This window comes from Scleropages formosus, chromosome 15 (assembly GCF_900964775.1).
Source record: "Scleropages formosus chromosome 15, fSclFor1.1, whole genome shotgun sequence".
Lineage (NCBI taxonomy): Eukaryota > Metazoa > Chordata > Actinopteri > Osteoglossiformes > Osteoglossidae > Scleropages > Scleropages formosus.
The window spans coordinates 7,429,278-7,451,612 of NC_041820.1; the positions used below are offsets into that span (position 1 = coordinate 7,429,278).

The window sequence follows — 22,335 nt, forward strand, 5'->3', positions numbered from 1 at the left end:
ACTGAGATCATCTTTCTTTGGACACATCATGAAAAGACTGGATTCTACTGAAAAGATGGTAATGCTTGGAGGAGCTGGTGGAAAAAGAAAGGAAGGACTGGCAACCAGATGGATGGATTCAACCACAGAGGTATTGGACACAAAACTTTTCCACCCTAAGGACATAAGAGGAGAACAGAAGGTTTTGGAACCACTCCATTTACGCAACTGTCAAGAGTCAACAATGACTTGACGGCACTTGAAAAAGTCTCTTGCCACAGATCGACTCAGTGTTTTGATCAAGAACGTCACTAAAAGCGCATCAACCATCCACCTCCTGAGAGCGAGACCTGAAGTCTGGTTTTTGCATCCGACCCCCAACTGTTGATCCACTTCCAGCTAAGAGGAATCGAAGCCAACTGGTCATATCATGTCCAGCCCAATTTCCATGATACGCTTTCATTCAGGTTAAGCTTTTAAAGAAGCCCTCATCTAATTCCATCCCATGTTCTTGACAAATGTCTTAATTTTTATTGGCACACACTACAATGGCAACTGAATACTCTAAGGTACCGAAATAATGCAGCTGACCTCAAAGGTTGTCTTTTAGTTTTTGCTTAAAAGCAATTGCTTAATAATTCATAAATATATTAAAAAGTCAGCAAAACTTTGTGATTTACGTGACAGCTCGATTGTTTTGCGTAGCAGATAAAAATAAATGACAAATTAAATTATAATATTGAGCTGCTAGAGATGGATCCTATTATTTCATTCAATTTATTTCTAATTTGCTTAAAAGGATGGATTTCGATTTCTCAGCTCCGTTCTGTGTCCGTCGGTGATGAGGCAGAATTATTTAGCAGCCACAGGAGTGTGTGTTCTACAGAGTGATGTCAAGGTACAGAAAGGCCTTCAGCTGAATTGCACTTATTAATTTTTCAGCTGATTGGACCTGCTACTGTCCTGCATTGTGGCAGCTTGAGTTTTCTTCTGGGAAGATCTTACACGCCTAGTAATGTTTCGGAAAACGAGAAAGAAATTATTGCATTAACTTTTACATCTGCCTCTGACGTAACCCGTCACTAATACCTTTAGCCAGAAAATTCTGAAGGCACTTGGGAGCCACATGTGCGTCAACAAGATACAGCAGCAGAGTAACTGGAGGGAATAATTACTTTGCAGCTTATGAACCGAATGCTTTGACTAATATTAATTTCTGACACCTTTACACTCGTAACACTTATGAACGTCTTTACACCTTATATTACAGTCGACTCATAAGGCCTGTGGTTTCCTCTGGTCCACAAATCCTGGGTTTTAGTAGAATATATCCAATGATGCGACAAATGACGTCAGAAGCTCTTAACCACCTGAGCTTTTAGTACCAGGAGACAAAATTTAGTGCCTGTCCAGGACTCCAAAGCTGATTACGTTGCAGATATGATTTTGAGTTATGACTCACTTAAAAATACATTAAATTGAGCTGCAAGCAAGAAATAATTAATACTGAATGTATTTAGTGCATTAAGTACCATCAAATTTAATATAATTTGTGCAGTACTTCACGGTAAGGTGAGCATGTACAAAAGATAACGAATAAATGCACTAAGAATTTTTTATAAGTGACCAAAAGAGCGCAAAGGAATAAACCATTATGTAAAAGGACTAATAGAAACTATAGGAACCAAACAAACCTGTTTTTTTTTTTTTTCCCCCCCCCCTTGCAGTCCTTATGTTCCCTCATATTCTGCATTTTCTCTTTAGTAAAAACCTGTGTACCTTTAGCTTTTTCATTCTCGTTTTAGCTCTCCTTCCACACTCCTTTCCTGATTTTATATGTACATTGCACAGTATTGTTATATCCTTTACTCATATTTTCAATGTGCTTTGAGGGTTACACATGCCGCAGGTCCGCTGAAAGCAGGGTTAAGAAAAAATGAAACCAAACAGACATACATGCTTGAAGTGGGTTATATCAACAGAGAAGTTAGATAAGAAAAACAGCACCTCTTTCTAAGATTTTTCTTAATACTTAAGTTAGAAATAGGATGCATATGGCACTAACACCTCAGAATAATCCTTAGTGAACTCTTCAGCAAATTCACATCCCCCCACCCCACCTTCCATGTTATTTTTGCCGTTTTATCGCCATCTAATGGTGAAAAGAACTATACATAATACACGTTGACAAATTGCATGCAAGAAAATACTGTCGATTTTTTCGCCTTGTCCATTCTGATTTAATAGTAAATGAAGAGTCACCAGGAACGCACATGATACATTTCAAGCTTTTCACCAAATCAAGTCACCACACTAGCAGGTACATTAACAGCCATCAAATTAAATTACACTGTGTTTTATGCAGTTACTATATTTTTCCACTTAACCGCTCTTTTTAAGTATATTAGGAAAAAATCCAGGTCAATATTATAAGAATGTCACAAAACATCCACTCTATTCATCTGTGAATCCTTTCTCACAGGTAAGCTGCCTCATAAACTACACATGGAATGACAGTCTTACAATGTGTTTAAAATAAAGATGCAAAGCTTCAGAGCGCTGGTGAAATAAAACATTTTATTTGTGATCAAATGTGTTGTATGGCACATTTAAGACACAAAGTTAAGCATTACTGGAAAGATGTCATAAATCGCTTAAAATATCAAGAGCTGAAATACTGGAAGTAGTAATTCTGCCATAAGGCTTAAAATACACACAATGAAATGCACATTTCTTAACCGCATCCTCATATTACCTGCACTTCCTCTCATCACGGTGTGATCTTAAGGCCCCTGAAGACCATTATAAAACTCTAAAATATTAAGGCACTATGAAATATCTGACCTTAAAACAGCTGTACTGATCACACAAAAACAGTCAATACAAAAATGAAAGTTTCAACCACATAAGAAAATAAAATCGTTACATTTAGCCATTTAAAAATTACTCTAGATGGAAACTGTTACGTAACTCTTATTCCCACCTTTACATAATGATGTCTTTACAGTTAGATGCTTTCAACATTTTAAATAATGTATACTACATTATGCATGCTGACAAAGTAAACATTCTCATCTGCTACAACATAAGACACATGGTAGAAATTTGTAATTGCTACAAAAGAAATGGACTTTTTATTAACTGAGAGGCCTTATAAACTGCAACAGCCAAACCATGTATAAAAACTCCACATGCTCAGGGGACCTCTTTAACTGCCATATACAGCATATTTAAGAATTGTATTGCCATAATTTTGAAGTGGTACACCTAGTATAAAGCCTACAGTACATTCCCAGACTAAAGTAAAACTGCAAATAAACTGATACAACAAAAGTAATCCGAGTACATTACACGTGTAGTAATATGCATACGGATGAGAACACACCTTCTAGCACACTAAATGCAACGTTTGAAACACTCCACACACAAAAAAAAAAAAAAAAAAATTCAAAAGAGATACTGCTTGGTATGTCCATCTCAATTCCTGCAACCATATTGTGCCCGCACAATTGTACGTTAAAGAAACCAGCATAGCTGTAAACATTGGCATCCTTCTTAACAATCTCAGCATGTACCTTTTGGAAACTGGGATTTCTGGAAATATTTCCTGGAGGTGGGGAGGAAAAAAAAAAAAAAAAAAAAAAACAAGGCTAAAAAGACAAACACAAACAATAACCTTATTTTTTCTTTTTTCTTTTTTTTTAGCACTTTGAACACAAGAAAAATCAAAGGAAGCTACTTATTGTGACCTATTAAATTTCCATCTCCATGCTTTTCCATAATACTGTAAGTTAACACAACAGTTGGATGTAAAAGACAAGAAACTGAGAACGTCCAGACAACACTGCAATAAAATTACAGTACATCCACTGAAAAGTTGTGATGCTTTCTAACAACCCGTATTGCAATATGCCAACAACTCTTTGCCAGAAGATATGTCAGGCTGGGAGGGAGGTGTGGATGACGATGACTAGGTGACTGCCCACAAGAGTTTCTATCAGTATTAAAAAAAAAAAAAAAAACTCTTCCATCTGTGTTCTAAGTGCTAAGGCTGGTTAAAAGTACAAAATTAAGAAGCAGTTAAAGTCATCTTGATCATTACCCTGAAAAAGTGTATTTCAAAATGTAAAACTAAATACAAAGCAACTCAAATGAGCAACATAATGCTACTCTCTTTTCAGTTGTACCATTAACACCTTAAAGAGAAAATCATCTAAATAAATACGTTAAAACATTCACACAAAACACACAAAATATACAGGCTTACCTACACTGAAACTGCAGCTCGGCAAGTCAAAGATTGTCCAAATATATGACTGAATTAAATACTTTTGAGTAGAGGGGGCAGGAATTTTGTGATTCGTATCTGTTCATATTGCTCAACTGAGAACGAAACAAAGTTGAGAACTTAAAACTTCCCCCCAACACTAAAGTGCTAGTCAATCTTTTAATTATAGCATTGATTAAGAAAAATAAGATGTAGTGCCTGCCACTGTGTGCATTTTAACCCACACATATAGGTAAAATAAAGAGTAAATCCTGCAAACTCTTCCCATACAGCAAAACCCAACACTCACTCACAGAATGTGCCTGTTTCCATGATCTTTTCCTGAGAGACAGCCCTACATACCCTTGTCAAAATTCAACTCAATGTCGTTAGATGAAAAGGCAGGTAAAATAATCACATTCTTCCATTGGTGACAAGAGGAAAGCAGGAGACATTTTCAGTTTGGTCAGTAATTACCTTAAAAAGAAATCCTTGAGATTCCTGCCGAAGTGTATATAATTATCAAGTTTTAATCGCCCACAATAGGGCACTCATTAAATATCAAACCATGCAAAATTTACGTGGATGTACAACCCTGAAGCAATAGCAATGAAGATACAGAAGAACCTACCATGTCCAGCAAGTCAAATGTTAAGTCACACGTTAAGGCTCCATGTTTCAACTTTAATGCATCACAGTACTGAATTTTATATTTTAAAAGCATGAAAAAAGTTTATATTTTATGCTAAATTAAATGGGTAAATATTACGCTACAATGAGGTTACAACCATGGCTTGAGCTGTGGAAACTCCTCGAAGCTGCCAATCCTCACAGCACTGGCTTGAGGACGGAGCGCAGCGAACGACCATCTTTGGTGAGCTCCCTGGTGAAGCACATGCAGGGCAGGGGTACAGCCTCCTCTCTCCGCTCGACCGTGTTAAAGCAGCACACCTTCAGGTGATCTGCCATGCTGGCGATGTCAGCAAACTTCCACTCCTCCACGGTGCCAAAGGCTGTGCTGAAACGCCAAACCTGGGGGGGGGGGGGCGGAAAAGAGTACTCATACTTACTCTTGCCTCCTTCCATGAGGGCAGCTCTTTCACCAGTTTCTAGCCGAGTTTGCATTGCTTTTGCATTTCAAACCAAATACCTTCTCAAAAACTAACTTGCTTACAACATATCTTTAAAGTGCAATCATAGAACAGAAAACAAGTACACTGGTTCCATACTTCATCAACAGATGCGTACCAAATCTTCAAAGGTGCAAACATTTTTCAAGGATTTTTATTAATTTATCCTTCATTCACATATTCTATCTTCTCATCTGTCTTGTCATTGTCATTCTGTCTGTGCTGTGGAAGTCTGTCACCAAGACAAATTCCCTGTATGTGTGAACATACTTGGCAATAAAGCTCGTTCTGATTCTCTTCTATTTTCCAAAATTTGTTTGTGGCCTGCATTTACATTCTCAACCTATAGATGGCAGTGAATCCCCCAAACAGTGTGGGATCAACTTCCTACAACTAGCTTCACATGCGTTTACAGCTCGTGTCTAGTCACCGATAATGATGAATGTTTGTTTATGAGATGAATCACTATCAAATCTGAATAGGAGACAATGTAATTTACAGCCAATATATTTCAAAGTTAAGAAAAATATTTAAAGTACTATAGCTATGTCCACAAATAGGATTAGCAACCAGGGACCTGAACATTACCTTACCTTCCACAGACTACATTTTTTTGCCTGAAGGATATACTGGCCTTTTGTTCTACACATATCCAGACAGGTTCCCTGCTGCCACATAAGGGTAGGCAGCCACTGCTACTTAGACCCCGAGAGACTTATTTTGTGACCCTTCTTCAGAGTGGGAGTTCTTTTGTTTTCCTCTCCTCAGCTGCCTTATCCTAACAGTATAACTGCAGGTATTCTATATTGTATCCTGTACTTTGTTCAGTGTCTCCTTAGTGATACAAGCAGTCTAGAAAAAAGAAAACTGAACAAAATATGTTACAGAACCTAACATGACAATAACTCATGGAACACGTTTTATTAAGCTTCTATGGATTGTGATGTCATGATAAACTTGACTTTGGGAGTAGCAATCAAAAGGAATTACAAAGAGTCCCTGTTGTGTTCATAAGTTGCAGAGCCAGTACATTACACTATTATACCAGCATAATAAATCAGAAATTGTAGACTTACATATCTTACATAATACATTATAGATTTATGGCACTCATATGAAGGCATTTATCATTACATGAAATTAAACTGAAAGCGGCAAACCTTGTCCTTGATCTGCCACGAGGAGAACCCATTGGAGGAGTGCTGCTTCTCCCACACTGGAACAACCATCCCCCGCACGTGCAGAAGGCTGGAGCACACATTCCTCATCAAGTGGGACACTCTGGAGAGCTGACACAGACTGAATCCATCCAGGAAGAGTGCAATGTGCTGCAGGATCTCAAATGGAAGGCTACTCAGACGGTCACCATGGGGACCCAAAGCGCATGTCCTGTGTGAAAGGGGCTTGATCACCACAGCAGAGACATTGGGTTGAACTCCAAACGAGCCCAGGTGTCGATCATGGACAACTTTAGAGCCCTGCACAGACGGACAGAATCTTCTTTGGGAATAGGTACAACCATAATAAGCCAAGGGGCACCGCTGCTCCATCCATCCATTGAGACCAGCATGGATGTCCCCATGGACATTTTTGAAGTGAGACGAAAATTCATCACGCCTAAACAACTGGCCGCACACAAAGGTAAACATGGAGCGCTGTTTTGTCTGATACCGTGCCACGCACTCAAGGACCAAGTCCAGCCGGAGAGTGTGAAAGGGGCTTGGGTTTGAGAGCTGCGGATTTGCGTGATCGCAGGCGGATGCCGAGGCTATGTCACCCACCATAGTGTTGGTTGCCAGAATAGCCGAAGGGAAGGAGAAAGTCTGAGTACCGAAGTCGATGCGGTACCCATCGACAAATCGGCTGTCCGAGATCCCACGGCCTCCTGGCGAATCTCCCAAGCAGAAGAGCAAGGCTGCCGTGATGACGTCAATCCCATGAAGCCCCATAGGATCATCAGTGACTTCCAAGTCAGAGGTATCCACCGATTTGTCTTCCATTTTCACAATACAAGAGTATGCGTCAGTGAAGAAAGCTCGGCGCCCGTTAAGTGCGTACATGCTCATTCCTCTGAGCACTTGAAGGTTCTGCAGTTTACGCTCCAGCCACCTGTCCTCAAAAACCCCGGGGAGGTGTTCCACAGCATCATCATGAATGAGATCAGGAAGCGGAAACGCTAATGGTAACGCTAGTGGTAGAGACAGTGTTGGCTGTGAAACTGGAGGCTCCTGGACTTCACTGGGTACAGGATGACAGTAAGGTAACTCCTCTCTGTTTTCAGGCTGAATCATCTCAAAAGATCCATTGGTTTCAGGGTGTTTCAACTCAATACCATCAAAATCCACACCGTTCTGTCGCACCTCAACCCGATTGTGCTGTGTGAAATGAAAACCATTAGGAAGAGTCTTCCTCTCGAGACCAATCAGACCATCATCCTCTAGTCCTTCATCCAAAATCTCAATAAATCCATTTGGTTCTGTCCACCCATTGCCATCTCTTAGATAATCTGTAAGAAATTCCTGGTCTATGCCTCCTACTGCTCCAAGCTCAGAGACAGACTCCATATCACTTTCCTTCATTTCTACGTTCCCATATCCCAAAACCTCTACATCAACCTTATCAACAAATGCTCCATTTTTTTCTGCCTTTTCCATCGATATGTTCCCATTTATTAAGTCCATCTCCTTAGTTGCACTACTGAGGATATCCAAAGCTGCAGCCAAGCTTCTACTAGTCTCCAGTGTTGCTTGGTAAAGTTCGCTGTAAGACTCCTCATCCATGCCAATAATTCCATTGGTAATTTGAGCATCTGGTAATCTCGATGCCACAGCTACGTTCTCATTTGAACTTACTTGCTTGCCTACATTTTTGGAAACTGCCCCCGCAACTTTAAGTGATTCTAACAGCATCCGCTGGTCCTGTAATGCCAGAGCCATGTCCAGTTGCTCCACTACGTCAACATCCTTACTCAAGTTCTCGTAGGATTTGCGATCAGCATAGCTAACGGGCCAGCGGTTCCACTCCATGGTGCAACATACAACACTGGCGGGGCATACCTCCAGGTGCTCTGCAATTCTGTTACGAGTGACTGAGAATGGACACCCAAAGCCACTGTTCAGACAAGGGACCCGTTCTAGCGGGCACAGCAAACGATGCTCATCACTTTTACATGAATGAAAGATGGCCCCACAGACCAGAGAGCAGCCAATAAGGTCACAGGAAAGGCCTGCCTCTGGCCTGGTCATGCATCTCCTGTTGACACAGCTTACGCAGTGGGTGTGGAGCTCCCCCATTCTGGACACCAACTCTGGAAGAAAATGGACAAAGAAATTTTGAAAATTTTGAAAAGAAACAATTTTAAAGACTTTCCAGAGTACACCAAAAGGGGAAGGTTCCAATAATTAATTTGTGATTACCATCATAAGGATAGTATAGCATGTCAGGTTTAAAAATAGTTTATTCTAGCAAGATCAAATCATAATGTCTGCTCAGTTTCAATAAGGAAATATCTAGAATGCTTGCATGAGCCCTTCACTCTAAAACATGCAAGCTGTTTTTTTTAGCTGTGGTAACTTCTGCAGCTTGTGAACACTCCAAGAACATTAAGTATCTTCTAAACATCCCATATCATATAACACCCAATATCACGTGCTGCACAATTCACTGACACTATTTACAATATATTTGAGCTGGGACATTTTGCAACACTTCTGGCCTTCCAAGGTTGCACATGCATTTTTTGAGGAATAGAGCAACATTAATCTTTTAAGGGATAATTAAAAATGAGGCAGAACCAAAGGACATATCATTACTGTTACTTTTATAGCCAGATAAGCTGCCTTCATTCCATAAAATACACATGCCCTATGTAACCAAGTTCATTGGGTTATTCACAATATAATTCAGTAAAAAAAAAAAAAAAAATAAAAAATAAAATGAATCAAATGCTCTAAATTCTGCTCAGTACAAAAGATAAAAGAAATCCTTAGACATTAAATTAGAGAAAAGTACCGCACTTTTAGAGCTGCGCACTGCTGCTGAAGCAATCCAGGTTATGAACCTTCCCCAAAGCTCCACCTCACACTTGAACCCTAAACCCTCAGGTATCAGGATCTCTTTAATCTGCTCACCCAGAAATACTCTATGTAAATACTGAATTCAACCCTCAGGGTTTGCACCTATACCACTGATCAAATGGGCCCTTCCTACTCTCTTGTAATGCCAGGCTGATTACAGTAAGAATCATATGACTGGTTAACACTTTATGCAACTGGGTCTATACAAAGCTTTAAAAAAAAAAAAAAAAAAGACTACTGTAGCATACCAATTACAGAAAAGGATGTTTCACAAAAAACAGCAATTTTTTTTATTATATATATATATATTAAAACATTTAATCCAAGTAATAGCTTTATCAATACAGCACGTAAGCCCCTCCAACTCTTTCACTAACTTTTGGAAGATAATTTGTGCTGTAGCTGTGAAAAATAACTTCCAATGAATATAAATGATCAACCATTTTCAACAAAATGTACTGGAATGTACTGTAATGGAAAGCTGAGATTTTTGCTTAAATATGTAAAAAGCAATTAATGTCAAAACAGTTATCAGCACTCAGCCATTATCTCACCAATGAAATAGTAACTTAACAGCCCGATCTTCCACACAGGTATTGACATAATGTAGACTAACCTACATGATTAAGTACAGTACACAGAAATTACAACTACATCATAAACTAAAAATCATTACAGTTATTGACATTGATTAAAACACTTGCTGGCAGTGATGAACAGATTACACAGCATGACATAATTGAATAAAAATGACTGTTGAGATATTAACATGACATCAAGTCTACATAACATTAAAACTAAAGGCATTTTGAAATATATGAATGTAGAAGTCAAAGCAAATAAGCTTTCACCTATACAGTGAAGCAACGCTATGAATCACAAAACTAAAACACTTTTTATATTGTTCCTACTGGAGCGGTAACGGAAGGCGACAGATCTGTTACTGTGCACTTTCTGGTGGAATTAATAAAATATTCATCTGTCAGTCCAGCGTGAAAGGAAAAACAGCAGCTTTTTTCCCTTGAAGGAATGTGTGAAGACCACCACCACAACACACACGGTAGTTATTCGTTGTTGTGAAACAAACCCAGTTGCGACCCTATTTTTAGCACAGCACATTAACCAATCTCTTGTTATTCTCTTAGTGGACACCCATAGGGCCACAGCTCTCCAAGTTACAAAACATGACTCGCGAGAAATAACTGAATGCAAAGATTGGTATTATTAGATAGGACAAAATGCACACGCCACCCGATCTTAATATAATCTACTTGTAAACAAAGCAGTTCCCCGAGGACCACTAACACAACAGTGGGCTGAAAATAAGATGTAGCAAGTTGTCAATAACAAGGCAGTGAGATGATACAGTGATTTTCTAACAATTTGGTAATGATGAGTATTTCTGTAGTAATCATAACACCACGTGTCTCACACAAACACACAGCAGCCCTCGCGGCAAAGATTAAATTGGAGCCCCAAGCATGCGGTGGGCGGCCAAGGCGTGTTGGGGCACGGGCCGGACACGGACGCTTTCCGTCGCTGATGCAATGATCCCTCGCTGAGCGCGGCTCAAAAATTACCGTCCGCTGTTGCAGCCTCCTAATCATTATCATAGACAGTATAAACAGAAACAATAACACTTTAACCGCTCCACTGTACTTTGGCAATCACGTCTGCATCTAAAGCGCTCGCCCTGTTGCGGAATGCACTTTTGTTTACTCCGAGTCGAGCGTCACTTGGGAGGGAAGTGCCTGCTAAGTGAACAAATGCAAATGTAAATGTAAACACACAGACACCAGATCAGTGTTTTACCATCAGGTTGGGGCAGTAAATAACCAGCAGGGGAGCCATCTGTACACCACCTGTCTGCACACTCCATATACTGCGCGTACACCGTCTCTACACTGTCTGTACCACATGTGTACACCGCTTATACATTCTGTACACCCTAAATGTACACCGCCTGTCTGTACACTGAACATAATATGTGGACAGTCTCTACCCTGTCTATAAACTAAGTACATTGTGTGTCTGTACATTCTATACACTATCTGTACACTGTCTGTCTACTGACATGTGTGTGTACACTGCTTATACATTCTGTACACCCTACATGTACACCACCTGTCTGTACACTCACACTGTACATGTGTGGACACTGTATCTGTGTGCCATCATCTACAGAGCATGTGTACACTTTTTTACACTGTGTGTACACTGTTTTTACACTCTGTATAATATATAATCAGTTTGAGAAGAGAGGTCCTGAGGTCGAGCTCTGTGTCCTTCTTACATGAGGGTACATTTATTCACGTTACATGATTTACACACTCCCACTTTAGTATTCAGATACTCACACAGACACGAACAGGCAGCCAGGCACAAACAAAAAACACAAGAGATACACAAAAATATACAGACAATTATTATTCACAACTGAATCGTCAATACTGTGCCGCGGCGTGACCGTAATTCATGCGCGCGCGCGCACACACACGCACGAGGCTGGCCACTGCTGTGCAACTGAGTAAACGGCTTAATTAATATTACATTTCAGTGCGTGTTAGTGGGTAGATTTATGTTACTGAGTTACTTTTGTTTGTTTGTTTGTTTGTCTCCATGCATGCCGGGCGAAAAAGCGGAGGCGGACGCGGTTCGACTGTCGAAACACACACACACTCTCTCTCTCTCTCTCTCTCACTCTCACTCTCTCTCTCTCTGTCTCCATCCGCGAAACTCCGCGCAACTTTCCCCGGCCTCAACACACACACACATCCTAACAGAACGGACAGAACCGCACACCGCGCCGTTTTACTTACCGCGGCAGTTCGGCCACTTTCACTTTTGCTTATTTGTGCTTTCTTTAAAAACTTGGAAGACGGAACACTTTCTTTACCGTTTTATTTTACGATAGCAGCTCTTTACGGCATTTACCGCAGACTCACTTCGCCAGCACCGCCTGCCGTGTCTCCAGCTGGGACGCTGGCGTGCGACGTCAACGTCTGACGTCACTACGTAAGGATGGGGTTACCAAACGGACGTGTCGATTGACAGCGCATCTGGCCTTTTAATTGTACCCGAACCAAGAGCTCTGTGGGGCGCTTACACACTCTGCACGATATACAGTTAAATTTTAATTGTAACCTATACGCAATTAGTAGCTAGCTAATAATAATGACAAAAACTGGTGGCAGGTAGCATAACAGATAAGAACATAAATACATCACCTGTATCTTTAGTACTTATTCCCTTGAGAAACAAGTACTTACCCTGAATTACTTACACACACACACACATTGTCGGAACCGCTTGGCCCATACGGGGTCACGGGGAGCCGGAGCCTAACCCGGCAACACGGGGCGTAAGGCTGGAGGGGGAGAGGACACACCCAGGGCAGGACGCCAGTCCATCACAGGGCACCCCAAGCAGAACTCAAACCCTAGACCGCCTGGAGAGCAGGACCCGGTCCAACCCACTGCGCCACCGTGCCCCCCTTGAATTACTTACTGCATTGAAAATACCCTGCTGTATAAATTGTTCAGGACCTCTAAGTACTTTACAAGTGTTAAGATACAGGTAAGAAATAATAACATAACCACGTATGCGTGGGCAGGTTTACCATATTTACACTAAAGAAGTAAACTCCTGACTGCTGGGAAGCAGTGGCCACAGGAGCACTGTTAATTCCGGCACTTATTCCACATTTTCTTCTCAAAATTTAGTTGTTCAATCAAAGAAGCAAATAAAAAGCCACGAAAAGGTTTGCAGAAGGAAATCCAAGGGTTCTTATGGTCTGAATTCTAATTTGAAAACTGTGACATCAGGAATCTCAACTCATTTTCATGTTCACAAATAAGTATAATTTTGCACATTTAACTAATTACTGTTCATTATAGTGTGCACATTATGTGACATAATGAAGCACTGTAAAATACCTTTTAAGATTTTTTTTGATGAAAACACTGTGCAATTACAGTAATTAAATCATTAAGGCTTTATCTAGCCAATGGTTTTAAATGGGTGTCCTGCTTTATTACACAGAAGAAGTTGAGAAATCAAATCATGCAATGATAGATAAGGTTCATTTTTATTGATTTAATTTTCTATAAAAATAAAACCATCAAATAACAATAGAAACACAATGAGAATAGAAAACTGTATATGAAGGGAGGGAACATTATACATATCGCAGATTAATTTCTTTGATCGGACAACCCATGAATTTTGTTCTAACTATATTCCCACACTAACATCTGACTCCCACGTGTTAATTAGCCTGATTATTGTGACCCTTCTATGGCCCTGAAATACACAGCACCAGTGGGAAGTCCCACCTGTTACTGAGAAGCAGTGCTCTTGTTTTTGGGCGCTGGGATGAGTAAAGCCGGGCTGGGTTCAGGATGCCAATTCTGAAAAGCGATGGACGTTCGAGAGGGTCAGCTGTGCCTCTTGCGCAGGATAAGACCATCTGGTACGCAGCCATAGCCTACCGAAAACCCCTGTGATCAGCAGGAGGACCACCAGCAGACCACCCAGGACAAATGTCTCGACAGGAGGCAGGCCTCCAGCGTCTGCAGTACGGAAGAGTTCAAGGGCAGGTTAGGTTGTGAAGCTTTATTGCATGGGGGTTTATGTGAAAAGGTCTGAAAATGCGTCCCTCTTTTTAAAGACACTTACTCAAGCCTGGCGTCCCACTGTCATCCGGCAGCCTTCGGATTGGTCCATAAGAAACCGTATGGGACAGTGTGACGTGTCTCCGTGTCCGAATAACACCTCCATCTCCTGAACAGTTCTGTTCAATGGTGTGTAGCATTCAGACTGAGAGGCTTATAGATACTGTAATTCAGCATCAGGTCAGATATATATATATATATATATATATATATATATATATATAATCTGAAGGTTGTCGGTTCAAGCCCAAGCCTACTACTGCTTTAATAGTCTTGATCAAAGTACTTAACTTGAATCGTTGTAATAAAAATACCCAGTTTTATAAATTCATAAATACTCTGGATAAGTCCATTTGCATATCTTTTAGCTTAGAAACTAGTTAAATTATGTAGTTCTAGACATGTACTGATTGGATATCAATTTGCACACGATTCAGAAATACATACGCCTTACACACACACACACACACATTTTCTGAACCGCTCGTCCATACGGGGTCGCGGGGAACCGGAGCCTAACCCGGCAACTCAGGGTGTAAGGCTAGAGGGGGAGGGGACACACCCAGGACGGGACGCCAGTCCATCGCAAGGCACCTCAAGCGGGACTCGAACCCCAGACCCACTGGAGAGCAGGACTCGGTCCAACCCACTGCGCCACCGCATCCCCCCACGTACGCCTTAATGTGTCAGAATTTTCAGTGTGTTATGTGACATGGCAAATATATTTGACTTACCTTGATGTACTGTACGGTAGATGCTACGTAGAGAGAAACAACTCTAATAAAATGATTCATGAAGTCTGCATGAACTCCATATTCAATATGGGAGCAAAATGAATTTAAATGAAGTGAAGTGAAACCATATCCTCTCAGACCTCACAACAAATTTGTACTTTGACCAGAGACACTTACAGGCTGGCACAAGCCTGCAGTGTTGTGGCAGATTTGGACGTTGCAGTGGAGAAAGACGTCTTTGTAAGAGTTGCCCACAAACTTGAACATTTGGATGTGGAACTTTGCCTCGGGACCCTGGCCGTTCCTTAGCACCTCCAGCGTCTGCTCATTTGTTACCACCGGGCAGCTGTGGGGAAGAGGGGTGAAAACAGTGGCAAGTATTCGCAGACATTCCCATACTGTTGGTACCCTACAAAGGCTCCGCATCCACCGTTTTTTCTCGTGCTCTGACTCTCGTGGCATTCCTCCAAACCCTCGGAGGCAATTAAGAGGCAGGGCCCAGTCCCATAGAAATGCCTTGATGCCCTTGACAGCTGTTTGCTCGCCTTATACCACGCTTGACCGGCACACTTGAGAAGAGACATTGTAACATAGCGAGTGCGATTGCCAGAGTCCGCTCTCGGGCCTCCCATGACATCACCATGCCTCCAAAGATCAGAAAGCTCGAAAGCAAATGATTCTTCTTCCATGCCAAACGAACACTCCAAAAATTATGGAGTGCATTTAATTACACATATTCTAAGCTTTTTCTAGGTAACATATGTTTTCTTTGGTATGAAAGTACAAAAAATAATTTATAGAGAAGTGTTACACTGTATAATATTATACTCTCCTTAATAATATCACCTTTAATATATAAATGAGTTACACCTCTTAAATACACAGAAATTTAAGGCTTAGCTGTTTTGATTATAATACATTAATATTTAAAATATTTAAAAGACCAATAGTAGACTGTATTTTCCACTGCTAATGGGTGCCAGACAACTTAGCAAGCACAGCCTGGAGACACGGTAAACAGCGATCCCACTGCTTTCATAACGACGCCGTTGCTAACAGAACTAAATAGCCGCAGGTTGCCAGGGGCACTCACAGCTCTGCCAGCCTCGCAGGAACACACTTCGAGCCTCTGAGGTCAAGCGACAAGCGCACACAGCTGCTGTGTTTTCGACCGTACCTGCTACCGCACTTGTCTCCTTCAGCGTCCTGCTTCATTCAAATAGCCTTCGTCAGTGATGAAGGATTACTGTAGTCTTACACCAGTAAAGTATAAGGCCAACTGTATATCATAAAACATTTGGTATGCTATGAGCGTAACCATAGTGTTTTGAGTTTTGCATGACAATTTTTTCCCCAATTAGTGTATGAATTTACACACACACAAACACATTTTCTGAACCGCTTGTCCCATACGGGGTCGCGGGGAACCGGAGCCTAACCCGGCAACACAGGGCGTAAGGCCGGCGGGGGAGGGGACACACCCAGGACGGGACGCCAGTCCGTCGCAAGGCACCCCAAGCGGGATTCGAACCCCAGACCCACCGGAGAGCAGGACCCAGTCCAACCCACTGCGCCACCGCACCCTCCATGTGTATGAATTTAATGATTAATTAATTTATCGAACAGAGGAAATACGTGGCCTTTATAGATTAAATATATTTGCACTTTATATCACATTTAAATCTTTCGGACTCACAATCTCATAAGTGCTTGATAAACGTGTACGTGTTTGTTATGTTTAATAACGTTTAACAATCATTCGCGTAATGACAGCACCTATGTGCACCTGCTTGTGTTTTGCATACTGCTTCATATGGTGGTATGTGACAAACGGACTGTACTCAGAAATCGCAAGTCTGTGTCCAAATCTCTCCTTGATGTAATGCACTCTTTGTATTGTTCTCGGAGATGTGCGTCACTCTGGGAAAAAGCGACTGCTAAATGAATAAACATACATGTATTTTTAATTTAGCTGACACTTTTCTCCAACGCAACTTATAATTATTTACCCATTTAAACTGCAGGGTAATTTCCTAGAGCAATTTAGTGTAAGTACCTTGCCCAAGAGTACTACAGTTGGGATTCGAACCTGTGACCTTCGTAGCAAAGGCAGCAGATGTAACCATTAAGCTACCAGCAGCCCACTTTCCATATCTCCCATTCCATGCAGGCTTTCCCCTGGTGTGAAATAGTATCTGGTATTAACAAGCGATGCTTTGATGTCACTGTTATTAGTATACATGTTAATACAGGAAGTTGATGGGATGAGAAGAGAGGTCACCCTGGTGTGCGCTGCATGCCGACTCACAGACCTGTCTTCGATGAAAATGTACTCGACGTCGCTGGATGGATTGTTCGTAGGGGTGGCCCAGCATTTCTCCAGCCGCAGTATGAGGTGAGCCGGTGTCTAAAGACAAATGGGAGGAAGTCCAGTAACCACCATTGTTAGCTATACACATATAAAAATCCCAATTAAGTAATTATTGGCATGCTTATACAGTATAATTACATACTATTTATTATTTTCTCATTTAATTGACACTTTTTTGCAAAGCAAATTACAGCGTTATGCTTGTATACTAAGCTACTTACAGCTATATAGCCATTTATATGGTGGGATATTTTTACTGGAGTAATTCATGGTATGTATCTTCTCCAAGGGTAGTACGATGTGAGTGGCAATTTGAACCCGAGTCCTTGAAGACTCACCATGAAGACCTTCACGTATATGCTGTCCTCCAACGTCAGAAATGGAACGGTGGTCCACTTGTCTTCAAAGTTCTTGTCTTTGTAGAGCACCAACGCCACCGAGAAGTTTCCGTCCTCGGTGTTCAAGATGATGGTCCTGACAGACAGACACATCTCATTGCACTTGCCAAGAAAGCACGTGGTCACACTAGTAAATGGTCACGCACATATTGACAACCAATCAAATGCACTAATACCAAACAGGAATGAAATGAGACATGTCTGCCATTGCAATGTCATGAGCAGCATTACCTGATGTCTACTTTGATCATGTTTTCTCCATTGGGCTGCTTCACTATGTAGTTTACTGGGTACCGGCATCCAAAGGTGATGTTGACGTAGCTTCTTGTGATGACATCTGTGTCGTTATTGCGTATGGTGTTCATAAACATAATGTATGTGTCATCTGAGGCCTGAAATCAAGAAAGTGTTCTTTTAACACTTTTTTGTAACTAGTTCTAGGATTTCTGTATGTCTCCAGTCTAGTTAAGAGGTACCGTAGTGGCCGACGACCAGTATTTCCTGCTTCAGTGGAAATGAGCTGCATAGAGTATTTGACAACAGTGCATTGACATAAATTCTGTAGGTAAAATGTAGACAAAAAAAAAAACTGTAGTTCTACACCCTCGTGCCTGCCTCCCTGCCAAGGGTAAGAGGTTGAGTAGAATAATCTACTTCCACCTCATGAGTCTAGTTTTATTATGTCTCAGTAAACATAAGCACAACTACCCCCTCCTCCAACGTTTTTCTCGTCACTGGAGAGTGTGTCTGGACTGAACCTGCAGGTTCAAAGGTTCAAATGCTGCCTGGAAAAATAGCAGATGCACAAGCTGGTATGTTATCTGTATCAAGGCTCCATAACAGCATATATATCTTTCTACGGTGACAAACACTATTAAGACATATTAGGTAACAAACAGAACACTTAATGGGGACAAACAGCAGAAGCTGGGTTGTTCTAGTGATTTGCCTAATCTTTTATTATTAGTAGTAGTATTAGTATTATTAACAACGGCAACAGTAATAATATGAACTGTATTTATAATTATACATATAATCTGTATTTAGCTGACACCTTTGTGAGGGGGTGCAGTGGGTTTGGCCTGGTCCTGCTCTCTAGTGGGTCTGGGGTTCGAGTCCTGCTTGGGGTGCCTTGTGATGGACTGGCGTCCCGTCCTGGGTGTGTCCCGTCCCCCTTCAGCCTTGCGCCGTGTGTTGCCGGGTTAGGCTCCGGTTCGCCGTGACCCCGCTCGAGACAAGTGGTTTTTGACAGCGTGTGTGAGAGACACCTTTCTCTAAGTTGATTTACAATGCTAGATACGCACTGACCTACTTACAAGTATCTACACAACTGAGCAATATCACACAGACACAATAAGGGCAATTTAGAGTCACCATGACCCTGACTGGAATGATACCATGTGAAATACATTTTTGGTAGCACTTATGATGTTATTGCCGAGTTCTATTTTCTGTTGCTTCATTACTTCTGGGAGTCTGTCATGCATTAAATTTAACGAGTGTGCGAATTACTGTAACGTTGGACTATAAGTTATCTGTTACCTTATTGGAAAGTTACCACATCAAAAAAGTTTTTTTCCCTTCCTGCAAAAATGAATTTATACTTTGAAGGAAGAAAATGGGCAGAACCCATAGCTGCCTAGGGCAGAATATTTCTGATAGATTTACGTATACAGTGCATTTGCTGTGAAATCCTAAAATCAGACTTTTGTAAAGATAGTGTTTGATCCAGAAACAGCAGTAGACTAAGCAATAACACCACAAATACAATATTTCTGGCTGTAATGTTGCAGGAAGAAAGCTATCTTTCCAAGTCATGATACATTATGTAATAATTATATTATTTGTTAGATTCAGAGTGTGATTTTGAAGTTTCACTAAGAAGTAACCATTTCTTCGACCGAAACGGGCCGAAAGCAAGGACATGAACAACACGCAACAAGTTAATAGGTGTTTGGTAACTATGGATTTTCTTTATTCCTGGAGCCTTTAATCCAAAGCAAACCTGCTCTTTTCTTTAAGGTTGTATTGTGAAAGCCTTGTAAAACTGCTGGAGAGTGAAAGAGTGTTAGAGAGAGAGAGATGTTCTCCTCTGCAAAGCTGCATTAACCTTTTGCTTGGTTTACAAGAAATGCCCGGCGCATTCTAAGCGACTGTTTCAATAACGACCTCAAGTGCAGATTTATACCTCGCCGGAGAGGCAGAGCCCCCCTCTTCCACAACACAGCCACCTTGTGGGTCAAGCCAGGGGAAAAATAAAGGGAACTACAAAGTAGGACGCCCGAGAACGCTCTCCCTATTCAGCACCCCTGAGAACACAGCCATAATTTCCATAAAAATCCCGCTAATTTAGTACTGCAAACCATTTGCTCCCCCCCCCTCTCCCTTTGCTACTTTGAAAAGGAGCACTTGGAAGAATAAGTGTAGACCTTGGTCTTCTCGCCATTGGAAATATGGCCTTTTCAAATCTAATTACAAAACATGACCCCCATTATGGATATGCAGCTGCCGGGGTCACGCAACCCCATTTGCATTTCATGAAACCCAGTAGTCGCCTAATTTATGCACATATTTACCATGAAAACAAACACTTCAACTAGTGCGGACTTGTTTTAGCATATATTAACTGGATGGGGTTGATATCTAATACCTTTTCAGTGCTTTGTTTTTTAACATATTGTACTAAGCAAGGATTCTTAATTTAATGTGATCCTGGACAATGAAATGAGATTGATACTCTGGTTCATCTTTAAATCAGTTTTAGAAAGACAACCCTTTTTATACATATATTATGCTATTCAATATAGAAGACTTTAGGCCTGTTTTACTCAAATACATTATTTATGTTTAACATTATAGACAATAGTGAGCTATGCTTTGCAGGCTTTCTTATTATTTCATTGTACATCCCCAGAAATATTAAATAAGTGCAAAATTACCATAATAGTTCCACAGTCAGAGAGGTTTGTCTTGATGCTGAACACGTAATTATCATCAATCTCAACCCCACGGCATTCCGGATTGTTTAGGTGTAGATCCCAGACCTGTTGCAGGGAATGAAGATGATATGCAAAGGCTGAGAACTGAGGGGTTTCAGAGAAACATTCACCAGATGGTAACTGGAAATATATAAATAGTAAAGACTTAAAATGCAAATTCTTTTGTAATAGCAGGGAACACGACTTACATGGACAGGAGGAACTTTGCTGAGAAAGAAGACACTTGGGATGATCACTTCGATCTGGTCATTGGTACAAATGACCGTTTCATTAAGATCTGAGAAAAGATGAAGAATTATATCTTCTAAGTAATCTACTTTTTTGTTAAGAAATAAACTTAAGTGAAAACTGTGGAAAAGTATTACCTAAAGACACATCTAATGTAGTGTTCTAGAAATATTTTATTATGACACAAGTATAGATTTTTGTTTTAAAGCCCAAAAAATGCACAGATTTCTACAAACTTTGAGAAGCTGTATGAAGAATTTCAAAATGTATATTTTAGTTATAAATGTCTAATTTTTAGAAACCTTTTCACTTACACGTTTGCCATAATTAATAGTTAATTTAAAGTCTTTCATTTTGTTTGGCAGAAACATAAACACTGCCACCTGCCAGCTTGAGCTGTAAACTGGAATTTATATTTTTAGAAACCTTCATCAAATATACAACCGTAGATTTTATTATAATCTAATACATTAGATATGGAATATATAATGACAATTTCACAATTCACAATTTCAAGCAGAAAAACTCACTGACGAGAAAACACTTCCCAGACAGAGGATTTTATTACTAGACGAGTCTCTTTTAACCGTCTGTACCTTGAGCAACACAATCCCTTGTTGAGATTTTACTGCCAATTCCTGGGTGACTGCCCTAGAAACAAGGTAATTCAGACAGCCTGTTTTCGTGCCAGGAGCACTGCCTTGACAGAAAACCAGGAAAGATGCTTTGTTTGGATTTGATTCTTCATTTCAAAATATAAATACCCAATTTATGTAAACATGAGCATTTCAACTGTAGCCTTACGTTAATGTGATTTTGTTTTCAAAAAGCTTTACATACAGAGATACCAAATCATGTGAAAGACAAAATTATGGTCAAAGTAAGATTCACATCAAGAAGGAGCGATGTGAAGATAAACTTACCAGCCTCAAACTCAGGGTATACCAAAGACGTAGCTGCCATCTGGGCGAGGAGACACCAGACCAACACCAAACCGACAGGTGCCATGTTCTATGAATGTCTTCACTCCTTGGTGTTGGGCTTCTTCTTCAATGGGTGGGTCTTCTCCACTCTATGTTAGGGCTTCGATGACCTTCCCTACTACTGTTTCACGGGAAGCTGGGACGCTGTAGGGGCTTCTTCCAGCCCCGAAACACCAGCCTGAGTGATGTCCCCACCAACAATGAGATTCCTCTAATGAATAGCAGGAGCGGAGGGGAGTCCGAGAAAACACAAACCTACTTGACATGGAGGATAAAAACATCTGCTGGTGATCTGGACTGCCCCACTAGGGAAACATTGACTACTTCATCTACTAGTGTGACCAAAAATAAAAAAAAACAAAACCTGTTTAACATACGAAAAGAGTTGAAATGGGGGACACCCATTCTTTTGCTCTCCTTCTTTCGGAACTTTTAGAGAAGACGACAAAGCTTTATAATGGCAAGAGCCCCATTTAGGACAAAAAGGAGTTCTAGTC

At 40.8% G+C, this 22,335-nt stretch overlaps 1 protein-coding gene across 1 annotated transcript; it reads right to left on the reverse strand.

Annotated features, from left to right (window-relative positions):
- Positions 1 to 3,446: 3,446 nt before the first annotated feature.
- fbxo30a (F-box protein 30a) lies at positions 3,447 to 12,434 on the reverse strand. The gene is made up of 3 exons (XM_018755571.2): positions 12,272 to 12,434; positions 6,537 to 8,683; positions 3,447 to 5,278 (listed from the first exon to the last, which is right to left on the reverse strand). Exons 2-3 carry the CDS (start codon positions 8,667 to 8,669, stop codon positions 5,075 to 5,077), a joined length of 2,337 nt encoding a protein of 778 aa, XP_018611087.1. The 5' UTR covers positions 8,670 to 8,683; positions 12,272 to 12,434; the 3' UTR covers positions 3,447 to 5,074.
- Positions 12,435 to 22,335: the final 9,901 nt, after the last annotated feature.

Bases quoted from the DNA above. Each gene is read 5' to 3' on its own strand.
- fbxo30a (XM_018755571.2), bottom strand. From the start codon at position 8,669: ATGGGGGAGCTCCACACCCACTGCGTAAGCTGTGTCAACAGGAGATGC. The intron at 5,279-6,536 runs GTTTGCCGCTTT...CCCCCCCCCCAG, and splicing joins CGTGGCAGATCAAGGACAAG to GTTTGGCGTTTCAGCACAGC.